The 16,768-nt window shown below is 51.9% G+C and overlaps 1 protein-coding gene across 4 annotated transcripts in view; it reads left to right on the forward strand.

The window, feature by feature from the left end:
- Positions 1-16,768, forward strand: part of stau2 (staufen double-stranded RNA binding protein 2) — a 277,260-nt gene that overhangs the window by 42,050 nt on the left and 218,442 nt on the right. For all 4 annotated transcript variants that reach the window (XR_005034534.1, XM_036934668.1, XM_036934669.1 and 1 more), the window contains exon 6: positions 15,144-15,303. Coding sequence is in view for 3 of the 4 variants with exons in the window: in XM_036934668.1 (XP_036790563.1) it covers positions 15,144-15,303 (160 nt within the window). In the remaining variant the exon portion in view is untranslated. The remainder of the gene's footprint in view (positions 1-15,143; positions 15,304-16,768) is intronic.

The raw sequence follows: 16,768 nt of genomic DNA on the forward strand, positions 1-16,768 counted from the left end.
GTGTATGTCGTCGTGTGGACGAGGGGTGTAACCAAGCCAGACCACAGAATTCAGCAGGATGTCCACCCGGCCTGAGTGTGGGACCACGTGTATGTCGTCGTGTGGACGAGGGGTGTAACCAAGCCAGACCACAGAATTCAGCAGGATGTCCACCCGGCCTGAGTGTGGGACCACGTGTATGTCGTCGTGTGGACGAGGGGTGTAACCAAGCCAGACCACAGAATTCAGCAGTATGTCCACCCGGCCTGAGTGTGGGACCACGTGTATGTCGTCGTGTGGACGAGGGGTGTAACCAAGCCAGACCACAGAATTCAGCAGTATGTCCACCCGGCCTGAGTGTGGGACCACGTGTATGTCGTCGTGTGGACGAGGGGTGTAACCAAGCCAGACCACAGAATTCAGCAGGATGTCCACCCGGCCTGAGTGTGGGACCACGTGTATGTCGTCGTGTGGACGAGGGGTGTAACCAAGCCAGACCACAGAATTCAGCAGTATGTCCACCCGGCCTGAGTGTGGGACCACGTGTATGTCGTCGTGTGGACGAGGGGTGTAACCAAGCCAGACCACAGAATTCAGCAGTATGTCCACCCGGCCTGAGTGTGGGACCACGTGTATGTCGTCGTGTGGACGAGGGGTGTAACCAAGCCAGACCACAGAATTCAGCAGGATGTCCACCCGGCCTGAGTGTGGGACCACGTGTATGTCGTCGTGTGGACGAGGGGTGTAACCAAGCCAGACCACAGAATTCAGCAGGATGTCCACCCGGCCTGAGTGTGGGACCACGTGTATGTCGTCGTGTGGACGAGGGGTGTAACCAAGCCAGACCACAGAATTCAGCAGGATGTCCACCCGGCCTGAGTGTGGGACCACGTGTATGTCGTCGTGTGGACGAGGGGTGTAACCAAGCCAGACCAAGACCTCCACATCCGTCTGAGACCAGCCACCCTTGACAGCTGATGAAACTGAGGAGTATTTTTGTCTCTAATAAAGCCCTTTTTTTTGGGGGGGGAAACTCATTCTGATTGGCTGGACCTGGCTCCCCAGTGGGTGGGACTACGTCCTCCGAGGCCCAGCCATGGGATGGTAGGGGGTTACCCCTACCTTCCAGAGGGCGTTACACTCACTCAGGATGTCTGTCGTGTGTGTCTGTGTCCACCACTGTGAGCCACATTAAAGCACATTAAAGCTACAAGGAAGTCTTCAACTTCAATTACTCCCTGCTGCTGACGACATCGTTTGATTGAGTCATAGAAACTCTCTCTATCTCTCTCACACATCCACAGCGCCTGTTCTCTCCACACCCTCCCACTAGGTGTCCCATTGTGGATCCTCCTTAATGCAGACCAGACGTACCTCTCGACAATGTTTATTGAGCCTGCTACACCACTCTGTGTTGTGTGTTTGCGTGACTTCCTGTGTGGAAGCAGCTTACTTTCCCACGTTGCCCAGATGGGCCTCCCCCTCGCTTTTATTCTCCATCTCTCTCTCTCCCTCTCTTTGTCTGTCCTTCCCTCTCTCTCTCTTTTCCTCCCTCCCCCCTCGCTATCTCTCTCTCTCCTTCCATGTCTCCCCCCTGTTTCTCTCCTTCTGTCTCTCTCTCTCACTCTGTCTCCCTCCCAATCTCTCTCCTCTCTCTCTCTCTCTCTCTCTCTCTCTCTCTCTCTCTCTCTCTCTCTCTCATCTCTCTCTCCTTCTGTCTCTATCCTCCCTCTCTCTCTTCTCTCTGTCTCCCTCCCTTTCTCTCGCTTCCTCTCTCCTTCTGTCCCTCTCCTCTCTCTCTCTCTCTCTCTCTCTCTCTCTCTCTCTCTCTATTTCCTTCTCTCTCTCCCTCCTCTCTGTCTCTCTCTCCCTCCTCTCTGTTTCTCCCTCCCTCTCTCTGTCCCTCCCTCCCTCTCTCTGTCCCTTCCTACATCCCTCTCTGTCTCTCTCTCCATCCTCTCTGTCCCTCCCTCCCTCTCTCTGTCCCTCCCTCCACCCCTCTCTGTCTCTCTGTCCCTTCCTACATCCTTCTCCCTCCTTCCCAAACTCTCCCTTGTCGGGCCTCCCACAGTGACACCAGGCAGAGAAACCGAGAACCAGCCTCCAAGCCTCAATTAACAGCATAGCTAATTCAGGATAATCAATTTCCTTCAATCGTCAGACAGAAATAGCTCACCTACAATGAAGTTAGGAGGAGGTGGTAGTGTTATTGTGTGGTTAGGGGAGACTAAACTAGTTGTCCCGAGTGGCAATAAGACCTATGGGCCCTGGTCTAAAGTATGTGTACAGTTTGGGACACAGCCTGAGACCCACTGAGCTGATCAGCCACTTGAGGCGGTCTCTTTCAGGCTGGGAGCCATGCATCCACAGCAGTCTCTTTCAGGTTGGGAGCCATGCTGGGAGCCATGCATCCACAGCAGTCTCTTTCAGGCTGGGAGCCATGCTGGGAGCCATGCATCCACAGCAGTCTCTTTCAGGCTGGGAGCCATGCTGGGAGCCATGCATCCACAGCGCTCTCTTTCAGGCTGGGAGCCATGCATCCACAGCAGTCTCTTTCAGGTTGGGAGCCATGCTGGGAGCCATGCATCCACAGCAGTCTCTTTCAGGCTGGGAGCCATGCATCCACAGCAGTCTCTTTCAGGCTGGGAGTCATGCATCCACAGCAGTCTCTTTCAGGTTGGGAGCCATGCTGGGAGCCATGCATCCACAGTGGTCTCTTTCAGGCTGGGAGCCATGCATCCACAGTGGTCTCTTTCAGGCTGGGAGCCATGCATCCACAGGCTGGGAGCCATGCATCCACAGCAGTCTCTTTCAGGCTGGGAGCCATGCATCCACAGCAGTCTCTTTCAGGCTGGGGCCAGGCTTGAAATGATGCACATAACTCTGCAATGTTGGGTTGTATTGGAGAGAGTCTGTCTTAAATCATTTCCCACAAACAGTCTGTGCCTGTATTCAGTTTTCATGCTAGTGAGGGCCGAGAATCCACTCTCACATTGGTACGTGTTTGCAAAGGGCATCAGTGTCTTAACAGCACGATTTGCCAAGGCAGGATACTCTGAGCGCAGCCCAATCCAGAAATTTGGCAGTGGCTTCTGATTAAATAACGTTTTCACAGAACCGCTTGTTGCAATTTTGATGAGGCTCTCTTGTTCAGATGTCGATAAGTGGACTGGAGGCAGGGCATGAAAGGGATAACAAATCCAGTGGTTTGTGTCGTCCGTCTCGGGAAAGTACCGCTTATTTGCACATCCAACTCACTCAGGTGCTTCGCTATTTATCACATTTGACATCGTCGGTGAGATTGAGTTCATTTGCACACAAAACAATCATACAATGATGGAAAGACCTGTGTGTTGTTCTTGTTCATGCAGACAGAGAAGAGCTCCAACTTCTTAGTCTGTGTTGTTCTTGTTAATGCAGACAGAGAAGATATCCAACTTCGTAGTCTGTGTTGTTCTTGTTAATGCAGACAGAGAAGAGCTCCAACTTCTTAGTCTGTGTTGTTCTTGTTCATGCAGACAGAGAAGAGCTCCAACTTCTTAGTCTGTGTTGTTCTTGTTCATGCAGACAGAGAAGAGCTCCAACTTCTTAGTCTGTGTTGTCTTTGTTCATGCAGACAGAAAAGAGCTCCAACTTCTTAGTCTGTGTTGTCTTTGTTAATGTTAATGAAAGAGTGAAGGTTTCATTGAGTTGTGAGATAGTACTGTAGCACATATAACACACTGTGGCTGAGGAAAGGCACTACTCCCAATATAAGTGAACCCCAAAACAATGTAGTTCTCATCATATTTACGCCTCTTCGATGGTCCAACGTCCCTGTCTGATGTTCGGTGCTTTCCTGGGTAAGGGAGCTTGGTGCTTTCCTGGGTAAGGGACAGTAGCTTGGTGCTTTCCTGGGTAAGGGACAGTAGCTTGGTGCTTTCCTGGGTAAGGGACAGTAGCTTGGTGCTTTCCTGGGTAAGGGACAGTAGCTTGGTGCTTTCCTGGGTAAGGGACAGTAGCTTGGTGCTTTCCCGGGTAAGGGACAGTAGCTTGGTGCTTTCCCAGGTAAGGGACAGTAGCTTGGTGCTTTCCCGGGTAAGGGACAGTAGCTTGGTGCTTTCCCAGGTAAGGGACAGTAGCTTGGTGCTTTCCCAGGTAAGGGACAGTAGCTTGGTGCTTTCCTGGGTAAGGGACAGTAGCTTGGTGCTTTCCTGGGTAAGGGACAGTAGCTTGGTGCTTTCCTGGGTAAGGGACAGTAGCTTGGTGCTTTCCTGGGTAAGGGACAGTAGCTTGGTGCTTTCCTGGGTAAGGGACAGTAGCTTGGTGCTTTCCTGGGTAAGGGACAGTAGCTTGGTGCTTTCCTGGGTAAGGGACAGTAGCTTGGTGCTTTCCTGGGTAAGGGACAGTAGCTTGGTGCTTTCCCGGGTAAGGGACAGTAGCTTGGTGCTTTCCCGGGTAAGGGACAGTAGCTTGGTGCTTTCCCGGGTAAGGGACAGTAGCTTGGTGCTTTCCCAGGTAAGGGGACAGTAGCTTGGTGCTTTCCCAGGTAAAGGGGCAGTAGATCTTCGGCTGCATCAGATTCACAACTGTCGGTGTCCTCTCGTCTCCTTCTCCACCTCTCCTCCAGAAGGCCAGCATCCCGGAGTCGCCTCTTCACTGTTGACGTTGAGACTGGTGTTTTGCGGGTACTATTTTGTTTGTTGTTGCCTATTTTGGGGGGGCTTTGATGCCTCATGATTGAGTATTGCTCTGTTCAAGTAGAGAGTGATTTTTCTGTGATCTGATAGGGGTGTCAGTGGGCTTACTCTGGGTTGAAGTCAGAAGTTTACATACACCTTAGCCAAATACATTTAAACTCAGTTTTTCCACAATTCCTGACATGTAATCCTAGTAAAAATTCCCTGTCTTAGGTCAGTTAGAATCACCACTTGATTTAAGAATGTGAAATGTCAGAATAATAGTAGAGAGAATGATTTATTTCAGATTTGATTTCTTTCATCACATTCCCAGTGGTTCAGAAGTTTACATACACTCAATTAGTATTTTGTAGCATTGCCTTTAAATTGTTTAACTTGGGTCAAACGTTTTGGGTAGCCTTCCACAAGCTTCCCACAATAAGTTGGGTGAATTTTGGCCCATTCCTCCTGACAGAGCTGGTGTAACTGAGTCAGGTTTGTCGGCCTCCTTGCTCACACACGCTTTTTCATTTCTGCCCCCACATTTTCTATGGCATTGAGGTCAGGGCTTTGTGATGGCCACTCCAATACCTTGACTTTGTTGCCCTTAAGCCATTTTGACACGACTTTGGAAGTATGCTTGGGGTCATTGTCCGTTTGGAAGACCCATATGCGACCAAGCTTTAACTTTCTGTCTTGAGATGTTGCTTCAATATATCCACATAATTTTCCTCCCTCATGAAGCCATCTATTTTGTGAAGTGCACCAGTCCCTCCTGCAGAAAAGCACCCCCACAACATGATGCTGCCACCCCCGTGCTTCACGGTTGGGATGGTGTTCTTCGGCTTGCAAACCTCCCACTTTTTCCTCCAAACATAACGATGGTCATTATGGCCAAACAGTTCAGAGGACATTTCTCCAAAAGGTACCATCTTTGTCCCCATGTGCAGTTGAAAACCGTAGTCTGGTATTTTTATGGCGGTTTTGGAGCAGTGGTTTCTTCCTTGATGAGCGGCCTTTCAGGTTATGTCGATATAGGACTAGTTTTACTGTGGATACAGATACTGTTGTACCTGTTTCCTCCAGCATCTTCACAAGGTCCTTTGCTGTTGTTCTGGGATTGATTTGCACTTTTCATGCCAAAGTACGTTCATCTCTAGGAGACAGAACGCGTCTCCTTCCTGAGCGGTATGACGGCTGCGTGGTCCCATGGTGTTTATACTTTCATACTGTTGTTTGTACAGATGAACGTGGTACCTGCCTTCAGGTGTTTGGAAATTGCTCCCACGGATTTATTTTGATTTTTCATAATTTCAAGCAAAGAGGAACTGAGTTTGAAGGTAGGCCTTGAAATACATCCACAGGTACACCTCCAATTGACTCAAATGATGTCAATTAGCCTATCAGAAGCTTCTAAAGCCATGACATCATTTCCTGGAATTTTCCAAGCTGTTTAAATGCACAGTCAACTTAGTGTATGTTAACTTCTGACCCACTGGAGTTGTGATACAGTGAATTATAAGTGAAATAATCTGTCTGTAAACAATTTTTGGAAATATGACTTGTGTCATGCACAAAGTAGATGTCCTAACCGACTTTCCAAAACTATAGTTTGTTAACAAGAAATTTGTGGAGTGATTGAAAAATTAGTTTTAATGACTCCAACCTAAGTGTATGTAAACATCCGACTTCAACTGTATGTCGCCACAGACTGATACATGTCCCTGGGCCTGGAAATGATTGATTTCCCCCTCCAGGATGGAGAAGCCGTCTTCATTAAAGTATGGGGATTCTAGTGGGGGGATATAGGTAGCACACAGGAGGACGTTTTTCTCTGTTGAGGTAATTTCCTTTTGAATTTCTAGCCAAATGTAAAATGTTCCTGTTTTGATTAATTTAATGGAGTGAGTAAGGTCTGCTCTATACCAAATTAGCATACCCCCTGAGTCCCTTCCCTGTTTCACACCTGGTAGTTTGGTGGATGGGACTACCAGCTCTCTGTAAACTAGAGGACAACCAGTGGGTCCATCTCCTCTATACCACCCACCTGGTAGTTTGGTGGATGGGACGACCAGCTCTCTGTAACCTAGAGGGAAACCAGTGGGTCCGTCTCCTCTATACCACCCACCTGGTAGTGTGGTGGATGGGACTACCAGCTCTCTGTAACCTAGAGGGCAACCAGTGGGTCCATCTCCTCTATACCACCCACCTGGTAGTTTGGTGGATGGGACTACTAGCTCTCTGTAACCTAGAGGACAACCAGTGGGTCCATCTCCTCTATACCAGGTTTCTTGCAGGATGACAATGTCTGTATTACCGATTTCTTTGGTGATGTCCAGGTTCCTGCTCTTTAGGCCAAAGGCAGATGACCTCAGGCCTGGGATATTCCAGGATGAGATAGTGAAGGCTTTGTGTTCCATGAAGTGTCCAATGTTGTTGGTTGTGTAGTTTGGCCTCAGACCAGTAAGTGTGAGCAGAGCCTGCTGAGCATCTGGTACATGCCATTGGCTTGGGCTAGTGTAAGAGTGGGGGTTGGGCCTGTTTGCCCGCTTACTAGCTGGGCGTATGTGTGACTTCCATGTTGAGGCCCTCTTTGCGGTGGTGGGGGGCATGGGGTTGGCAGGAGGGGCAGTGGGAGGGAGAGTGTTGCGTTTCAGAGCGATGTCCTTTAGGGTCCGGGCCGAAGGTGGGCACTGCTTCCTTGTAGAGGTGGACCTGGTCATAGAGGCTGTTCTAGTCCAGGGTGGACCTGGTCATAGAGGCTGTTCTAGTCCAGGGTGGACCTGGTCATAGAGGCTGTTCAAGTCCAGGGTGGACCTGGTCATAGAGGCTGTTCAAGTCCAGGGTGGACCTGGTCATATAGGCTGTTCTAGTCCAGGGTGGACCTGGTCATAGAGGCTGTTCTAGTCCAGGGTGGACCTGGTCATAGAGGCTGTTCTAGTCCAGGGTGGACCTGGTCATAGAGGCTGTTCTAGTCCAGGGTGGACCAGGAAAACATTTGGTTTTGAGGCACAGTCACGGGAAATACTTGCGTTTACCGGCTGTATGGTAGCAGGGTGGAGATAACCACTCAAATCAATTCAAGGGGATTTATTGGCATGGGAAACATGTGTTAACATTGCCAAAGCACTCTCTCCCTCCCTCGCGCTCTCTCTCTACCTCCCACTCTCCCTCTGTCTCCCTCCCACTCTCTCTCTCTCCCTCCCACTCTCTCCCTCCCACTCTCTCTCCCTCCCACTCTCTCTCTCTCTCTCCCTCCTACTCTCTCTCCCTCCATCTCCCTCCCTCCCACTCTCTCTCCCTCCCACTCTCTCTCCCTCCCACTCTCTCTCCCTCCCACTCTCTCCCTCCCACTCTCTCTCCCTCCCACTCTCTCTCCCTCCGTCTCCCTCCCTCCCACTCTCTCTCCCTCCGTCTCCCTCTCTCCCACTCTCTCCCTCCCACTCTCTCTCCCTCCGTCTCCCTCCCTCCCACTCTCTCTCCCTCCGTCTCCCTCCCACTCTCTCTCCCTCCGTCTCCCTCCCACTCTCTCTCCCTCCGTCTCCCTCCCTCCCATTCTCTCTCCCTCCGTCTCCCTCCCACTCTCTCTCCCTCTCTCAGCACCTGTAGAACCCGTGCAGTGGTGTGTTCCTCCGGTCCAGCTGCTCTCCTCTCCTTCCAGCTCCTCAGTCCTCTGCCAAGTCAGGGGCCGTAGGGCTCCGGATAAAATGTGTTCACTGTGTAGTGCATAGGGTATAGTTTGGGATGCAGTCCTCCAGGCCTTGGCCATAGGGTACAGTTTGGGATGCTGTCCTCCTGGCCTTGGACATAGGGTACAGTTTGGGATGCTGTCCTCCTGGCCTTGGCCATAGGGTACAGTTTGGGATGGCCATAGGGTACAGTTTGGGATGGCCATAGGGTACAGTTTGGGATGGCCATAGGGTACAGTTTGGGATGGCCATAGGGTACAGTTTGGGATGGCCATAGGGTACAGTTTGGGATGCTGTCCTCCTGGCCTTGGCCATAGGGTACAGTTTGGGATGCTGTCCTCCTGGCCTTGGCCATAGGGTACAGTTTGGGATGCTGTCCTCCAGGCCTTGGCCATAGGGTACAGTTTGGGATGCTGTCCTCCTGGCCTTGGCCCATGTTGCACTTGGCATTTCCTCTGAGGCCCTAGGGCCACGCATGACGTGAGAAGAGAGGGCCAGGCAGACCCACCCCGCCCTGGGAAAGGCCCCTGTGGACAGGGGATAGAGAGGGAGAGAGAAAGGGTGTGTTTGTGTGATCATAAGAGAGATCAGGGGGGGGTTGTGGGGTGGCGGAGAACTCTGGTGAATTTTGGGAGAGAAACACTGACTCACTCCAACAGCCAGCTGGACTGGGAAAGATGAAGGAATGAGGGAGAAAGAGAACAAGAGAAGCAAGAAATATGGAGAAAGATGGGAGGCAACAGAGGAGGGGTAGGAGAGAGGGACATTGAGAGGGAGAGAGGAACAGGGAGAGGGGAACAGGGAGAGGGAGAGAGGAACAGGGAGAGAGGAACAGGGAGAGAGGGACATGGAGAGGGAGAGAGGAACAGGGAGAGGGGAACAGGGAGAGGGAGAGAGGAACAGGGAGAGAGGGACAGGGAGAGGGAGGGAGGAACAGAGAGAGAGGAACAGGGAGAGGGAGAGAGGAACAGGGAGAGGGAGGGAGGAACAGGGAGAGAGGAACAGGGAGAGAGGGACATGGAGAGGGAGAGAGGAACAGGGAGAGGGAGGGAGGAACAGGGAGGGAGGAACAGGGAGAGGGAGAGAGGAACAGGGAGAGGGAGAGAGGAACAGGGAGAGGGAGGGAGGAACAGGGAGAGGGAGGGAGGAACAGGGAGAGGGAGGGAGGAACAGGGAGAGAGGGACATGGAGAGGGAGAGAGGAACAGGGAGAGAGGGACATGGAGAGGGAGAGAGGGACAGGGAGAGAGGGACATGGAGGGAGAGAGGGACAGGGAGAGAGGGACATGGAGGGAGAGAGGGACAGGGAGAGAGGAACAGGGAGAGGGAGGGAGGAACAGAGAGAGAGGAACAGGGAGAGGGAGGGAGGAACAGGGAGAGAGGAACAGGGAGAGGGAGAGAGGAACAGGGAGAGGGAGGGAGGAACAGGGAGAGGGAGGGAGGAACAGGGAGAGAGGGACATGGAGAGGGAGAGAGGAACAGGGAGAGAGGGACATGGAGAGGGAGAGAGGGACAGGGAGAGTGGAACAGGGAGAGGGAGGGAGGAACAGAGAGAGAGGAACAGGGAGAGGGAGGGAGGAACAGGGAGAGGGAGAGAGGAACAGGGAGAGGGAGGGAGGAACAGGGAGAGGGGGGAGGAACAGGGAGAGAGGAACAGGGAGAGGGAGGGAGGAACAGGGAGAGGGAGGGAGGAGCAGGGAGAGGGAGAGAGGAACAGGGAGAGGGAGGGAGGAACAGAGAGAGAGGAACAGGGAGAGTGATGGATAAACAGGGAGGGAGGAACAGGGAGGGAGGAACAGGGAGAGAGGAACAGGGAGAGAGGGAGAGGGAGGGAGGAACAGGGAGAGAGGAACAGGGAGAGGGAGAGAGGAACAGGGAGAGGGAGGGAGGAACAGGGAGAGAGGAACAGGGAGGGAGGAACAGGGAGGGAGGAACAGGGAGAGAGGAACAGGGAGAAAGGAACAGGGAGAAAGGAACAGGGAGAGGGAGAGGGAGGGAGGAACAGGGACATGGAGAGAGGAACAGAAGGAGGGAGGGAGGAACAGGGAGAGGGAGGGAGGAACAGGGAGAGAGAGAGAGGAACAGGGAGGGAGGAACAGGGAGAGAGGAACAGGGAGAGAGGAACAGGGAGAGAGGAACAGGGAGAGAGGAACAGGGAGAGGGAGAGAGGAACAGGGAGAGGGAGAGGGAGGGAGGAACAGGGACATGGAGAGAGGAACAGAAGGAGGGAGGGAGGAACAGGGAGAGGGAGAGAGGAACAGGGAGAGGGAGAGAGGAACAGGGAGAGGGAGAGAGGAACAGGGAGATGGAGGGAGGAACAGGGAGAGAGGAACAGGGAGAGGGAGGGAGGGAGAGGGAGAGAGCTGGTGAGGAAGGAGAAGGGCGGAGTGTCAGAGAAATAGAAATGTGTTGACAAGAGTTGTCAGTATTAGCCGTTTCTCTCAGGCTGGGATACAGAAATTAGAGACTGCGTCTGCCTCCCAAATATCACAGGTCGCTGGTCAAAAGAAGTGCACTATATAGGGAATAGGCTGCCATTTGGGTAGCAGGCAGGTAGCAGATTGTTTCACCATTTGAGTTCATAGCAGCTTCCAGCCTTTTGTCATCAGACACAACGTCTCCCTTTATGAAGCTCTAGTAGAAGATGCAGAGTTCTCTACTTGTACATGAAAGAACCAATCCCATCCACTTTGAACTGTGTCTCAGTGGAGGAACCAATCCCGTCCACTTTGAACTGTGTCTCAGTGGAGGAACCAATCCCGTCCACTTTGAACTGTGTCTCAGTGGAGGAACCAATCCCGTCCACTTTGAACTGTGTCTCAGTGCAGGAACCAATCCCGTCCACTTTGAACTGTGACTCAGTGGAGGAACCAATCCCGTCCACTTTGAACTGTGTCTCAGTGGAGGAACCAATCCCGTCCACTTTGAACTGTGTCTCAGTGGAGGAACCAATCCCGTCCACTTTGAACTGTGTCTCAGTGCAGGAACCAATCCCGTCCACTTTGAACTGTGACTCAGTGCAGGAACCAATCCCGTCCACTTTGAACTGTGTCTCAGTGGAGGAACCAATCCCGTCCACTTTGAACTGTGTCTCAGTGGAGGAACCAATCCCGTCCACTTTGAACTGTGACTCAGTGCAGGAACCAATCCCGTCCACTTTGAACTGTGTCTCAGTGGAGGAACCAATCCCGCCCACTTTGAACTGTGACTCAGTGCAGGAACCAATCCCGTCCACTTTGAACTGTGACTCAGTGCAGGAACCAATCCCGTCCACTTTGAACTGTGACTCAGTGCAGGAACCAATCCCGTCCACTTTGAACTGTGACTCAGTGCAGGAACCAATCCCGTCCACTTTGAACTGTGACTCAGTGCAGGAACCAATCCCGTCCACTTTGAACTGTGACTCAGTGGAGGAACCAATCCCGTTCACTTTGAACTGTGACTCAGTGGAGGAACCAATCCCGTCCACTTTGAACTGTGACTCAGTTCAAACACACACAATGTGTGTGGGTGGATGGTTGGGTGGGTGGGTGGTTGGTTACGTTTGGGTGGGTGGATGGATGGTTGGTTGGGTGGGTGGGTGGGTGGGTGGTTGGTTACGTTTGGGTGGGTGGATGGATGGATGGTTGTTTGGGTGGGTGGGTGGATTGTTGGGTGGGTGGGCGGGTGGTTGGTTGGTTACGTGTGTGTGTAGGTGGGTGGGTGGATTGTTGGGTGGATTGTTGGGTGGGTGGGTGGGTGGTTGGTTGGTTACGTATGTGTGGGTGGGTGGGTGGATGGTTGGGTGGGTGGGTGGGTGGATTGTTGGGTGGGTGGGTGGATTGTTGGGTGGATTGTTGGGTCGGTGGGTAGGTGGTTGGTTGGTTACGTGTGTGTGTAGGTGGGTGGGTGGATTGTTGGGTGGATTGTTGGGTGGATTGTTGGGTGGGTGGTTGGTTGGTTACGTATGTGTGGGTGGGTGGGTGGATGGTTGGGTGGGTGGGTGGGTGGATTGTTGGGTGGGTGGGTGTTTGGGTGGGTGGGTGGATTGTTGGGTGGGTGGGTGGTTGGTTGGTTACGTGTGGGTGTGGGTGGGTGGATGGATGTGTGTGCTTGCTTATGATTTATGTTCTGTTGTCTCCGCCCACATCCTGCTGGGTAAGAATACTATACATTATTATTATAATATTATGATTCGATTGGGTAAGAATCATTTTCATAATTATTGTAATGATTTTATTTGTTAGGAATAATTTTAATTATTGTTTTATTGGGTAGGAATACTTTCTGCTTTGTATTACTCGTGTAATGCTTTCTGCTCTAGACTTGGCACTCCGGTACCGCTCGCCATATGGTAGTAGAGAGAACAGTCAATTTTTAGGGCCTTCCTCTGACACCGCCTGGTATAGAGGTCCTGGGTGGCAGGCAGCTTTGCCCCAGTGATGTACTGGGCCGTACCCACTACCCTCTGAAGTGCCTTGCGGTCAGAGGCCGAGCAGTTGCCGTACCAGGCAGTGATGCAACCGGTCAGGATGCTCTCGATGTTGCAGCTGTAGAACCTTTTGAGGATCTCAGGACCCATGCCAAATCTTTTTAGTTTCCTGAGGGTGAATCGGCTTTGTTGTGCCCTCTTCAAGACTGTCTTGGTGTGTTTGGACCATGTTAGTTTGTTGGTGATGTGGACACCAAGGAACTTGAAGCTCTCAACCTGCTTCACTACAGCCCAGTCGATGTGAATGGGGACGTGCTCAGTCCTCCTTTTCCTGTAGTCCACAATCATCTCCTTACTCTTGGTTACATTGAGGGAGAGGTTGTTATTCTGGCTCCACCCAGGCAGGTCTCTGACTTCCTCCCTATAGGCTGTCTCGTCGTTGCCTTTCTGTTCTTGGGCACAGGGACTATGGTGGTCTGCTTGAAACATGTTGGTATTACAGACTCAGACAGGGAGAGGTTGAAAACGTCAGTGAAGACAATTTCTAGTTGGTCAGCACATGCTCGGAGTACAGGTCCTGGTAATCCGTCTGGCCCCGCAGCCTTGTGAATGTTGACCTGTTTGAAGGTCTTACTCACGTCGGCTAGGGAGAGCGTGATCACACAGTCATCCGGAACAGCTAATGCTCTCATGCATGCCTCAGTGTTGCTTGCCTCGAAGCGAGCATAGAAGTGATTTAGGCTCGTGTCACTGGGCAGCTCGCGGCTGTGCAGCCTGTATCCCGCTAGCTGAATATCCATGTCGTCATTCAGCCACGATTCCATGAAGCATAGGATATTACAGTTTTTAATGTTCCGTTGGTAGGATATTCGTGATCTTACCTCGTCTAGTTTATTGTCCAATGATTACACTTTGGCGAGTAATATTGACGGTAACGGCAGCTTTCCCAGACGCCTGACCAGGCACCCGGCTCTTTGTCCTCTGTACCTGCGTCGTTTCCTCTTGCAGTTAACGTGGATGTCGGCACTGTCGGGTGTTTGGAGAAAGTCTTGTGCGTCGTCCTTGTTGTAGAAAAAATGTTTGTCTAATCGGAGGTGAGCGATCTCTGTCCTGATATCCAGAAGCTCTTTGTCTACTCCAAGGTGAGTGCTCTCTGTCCTGATATCCAGAAGCTCTTTGTCTACTCCAAGGTGAGTGCTCTCTGTCCTGATATCCAGAAGCTCTTTGTCTAATCCGAGGTGAGTGATCGCTGTCCTGATATCCAGAAGCTCTTTGTCTACTCCGAGGTGCGCTTCGTCTAAGTTACAAATAACACGAACCCCCCCCCCCCCCCCCCCCCCCCCCCCCCCCATCGGTTGGGCGCCCGTAAAACTGCTGCCATTTCTTCCGCCGCCATTTTGAGAGACCCCAACCCCTCCCTCCCTCTCTCCCTCGGGGTTGGGATCAATTCCATTTACATTCCCTATCGAGTCAGGAACTACACTGGAAATTCCAATTCTCTTGGAATTTGGTTTACCTTTGGACGTGAAATGGGTTTGACCCCAACCTCGGTTTCCATACAGATGTGCTCTTCTTTTTCTAGTTTGTCTTCGTGTTTACAGGTGTAATTCAATTCGTCTGCTTTTCTCAACTCTTTTTCGGTTACCTGTGAGCCAATGGCTGAGCAGCATTATTTTACGACAACAAGGAAGGAGCTTTCTACCATTGATCCAGAGTAACTTACTGAACAGTCAGTGCATTCAACTAAGTTTAGGATAACAAGTACACGTCCCAGTCATTAGGCACACTAGATCATTCTATGAAATGGCTGCTATCAGCAAAATCACTCTCGTCTCTTCCAGGCTTTACAGACTGACTGCTGTAGTCTACCAGGTTTCACTAAAGCCCCAGAACAATCAAAGGCCTTTTTTTTCTCTCTCTCTCTCTACTCCCCCTCTCTCCCCCTCTCTCTCTACTCCCCCTCTCTCCCCCTCTCTCTCTACTCCCCCTCTCTCCCCACCTCTCTCGGTCTCTCTCTTTCTCTCTCTCTCTCTTTCTCTCTCTCTCTCTCTACCCCCCCCACCTCTCTCGGTCTCTCTCTTTCTCTCTCTCTCTCTATCTCTCTCTTTCTCTCCCCACCTCTCTCTACTCCCCCTCTCTCCCCACCTCTCTCGGTCTCTCTCTTTCTCTCTCTCTCTCTTTCTCTCTCTCTATCTCTCTCGCTCTCTCTCTCTCTTTCGCTCTCTCTCCCCACCTCTCTCGGTCTCTCTACCCCTCTCTCCCTCTCCCTCTCTCTCTCTACTCCCCCCCTCACTCTCTATCCCTCTCTCTCTCCCTCTCTCTCTACCCCCCCCCCCCCCCCCCCCCCCCCCCCCCCCCCCCCCCCCCCCCCCCCCCCCCCCCCCACCTATCTCTACTTCCATCCCAGGTACCACTACCCAGTTCCAAAGATCTTCTATGTCCAGTTGTCTGTGGGCACTAATGAGTTTATTGGAGAGGGCCGGACTCGCCAGGCAGCCCGTCACAACGCCGCCACGAAGGCCCTGCAAGCCCTCCGCAATGAACCCATACCTGAACGACCACCTCAGGTAACTATGGGCACGGACACACACATACACTCACACAGGCACATGGACACACATGGAGAAACACACACACGTGGACACACGAAAAATCTAACTGCCCCTAGTGTTGTATGTTTACCTCCTTCCTCCCCCTTCCCCCTAATCCAGATTGTGTCCTCAGGGCTACCAGAGTAGAGTTTAATCCAGATTGTGTCCTCAGGGCTACCAGAGTAGAGTTTAATCCAGATTGTGTCCTCAGGGCTACCAGAGTAGAGGTCTATTCAGTGTGTCCTCAGGGCTACCAGAGTAGAGGTCTATTCAGTGTGTCCTCAGGGCTACCAGAGTAGAGTTTAATCCAGATTGTGTCCTCAGGGCTACCAGAGTAGAGTTTAATCCAGATTGTGTCCTCAGGGCTACCAGAGTAGAGGTCTATTCAGTGTGTCCTCAGGGCTACCAGAGTAGAGGTCTATTCAGTGTGTCCTCAGGGCTACCAGAGTAGAGGTCTATTCAGTGTGTCCTCAGGGCTACCAGAGTAGAGGTCCATTCAGTGTGTCCTCAGGGCTACCAGAGTAGAGGTCTATTCAGTGTGTCCTCAGGGCTACCAGAGTAGAGGTCTATTCAGTGTGTCCTCAGGGCTACCAGAGTAGAGGTCCATTCAGTGTGTCCGCAGGGCTACCAGAGTAGAGGTCTATTCAGTGTGTCCTCAGGGCTACCAGAGTAGAGGTCTATTCAGTGTGTCCTCAGGGCTTCCAGAGTAGAGGTCTATTCAGTGTGTCCTCAGGGCTACCAGAGTAGAGGTCTATTCAGTGTGTCCTCAGGGCTTCCAGAGTAGAGGTCTATTCAGTGTGTCCTCAGGGCTACCAGAGTAGAGTTTAATCCAGATTGTGTCCTCAGGGCTACCAGAGTAGAGTTTAATCCAGATTGTGTCCTCAGGGCTACCAGAGTAGAGTTTAATCCAGATTGTGTCCTCAGGGCTACCAGAGTAGAGGTCTATTCAGTGTGTCCTCAGGGCTACCAGAGTAGAGGTCTATTCAGTGTGTCCTCAGGGCTACCAGAGTAGAGGTCTATTCAGTGTGTCCTCAGGGCTTCCAGAGTAGAGGTCCATTCAGTGTGTCCGCAGGGCTACCAGAGTAGAGGTCTATTCAGTGTGTCCTCAGGGCTACCAGAGTAGAGGTCCATTCAGTGTGTCCGCAGGGCTACCAGAGTAGAGGTCTATTCAGTGTGTCCTCAGGGCTACCAGAGTAGAGGTCTATTCAGTGTGTCCTCAGGGCTTCCAGAGTAGAGGTCTATTCAGTGTGTCCTCAGGGCTACCAGAGTAGAGTTTAATCCAGATTGTGTCCTCAGGGCTACCAGAGTAGAGGTCCATTCAGTGTGTCCGCAGGGCTACCAGAGTAGAGGTCTATTCAGTGTGTCCTCAGGGCTACCAGAGTAGAGGTCTATTCAGTGTGTCCTCAGGGCTACCAGAGTAGAGGTCTATTCAGTGTGTCCT

The sequence above is a fragment of the Oncorhynchus mykiss genome, chromosome 11, assembly GCF_013265735.2.
Source record: "Oncorhynchus mykiss isolate Arlee chromosome 11, USDA_OmykA_1.1, whole genome shotgun sequence".
Classification (NCBI taxonomy): domain Eukaryota; kingdom Metazoa; phylum Chordata; class Actinopteri; order Salmoniformes; family Salmonidae; genus Oncorhynchus; species Oncorhynchus mykiss.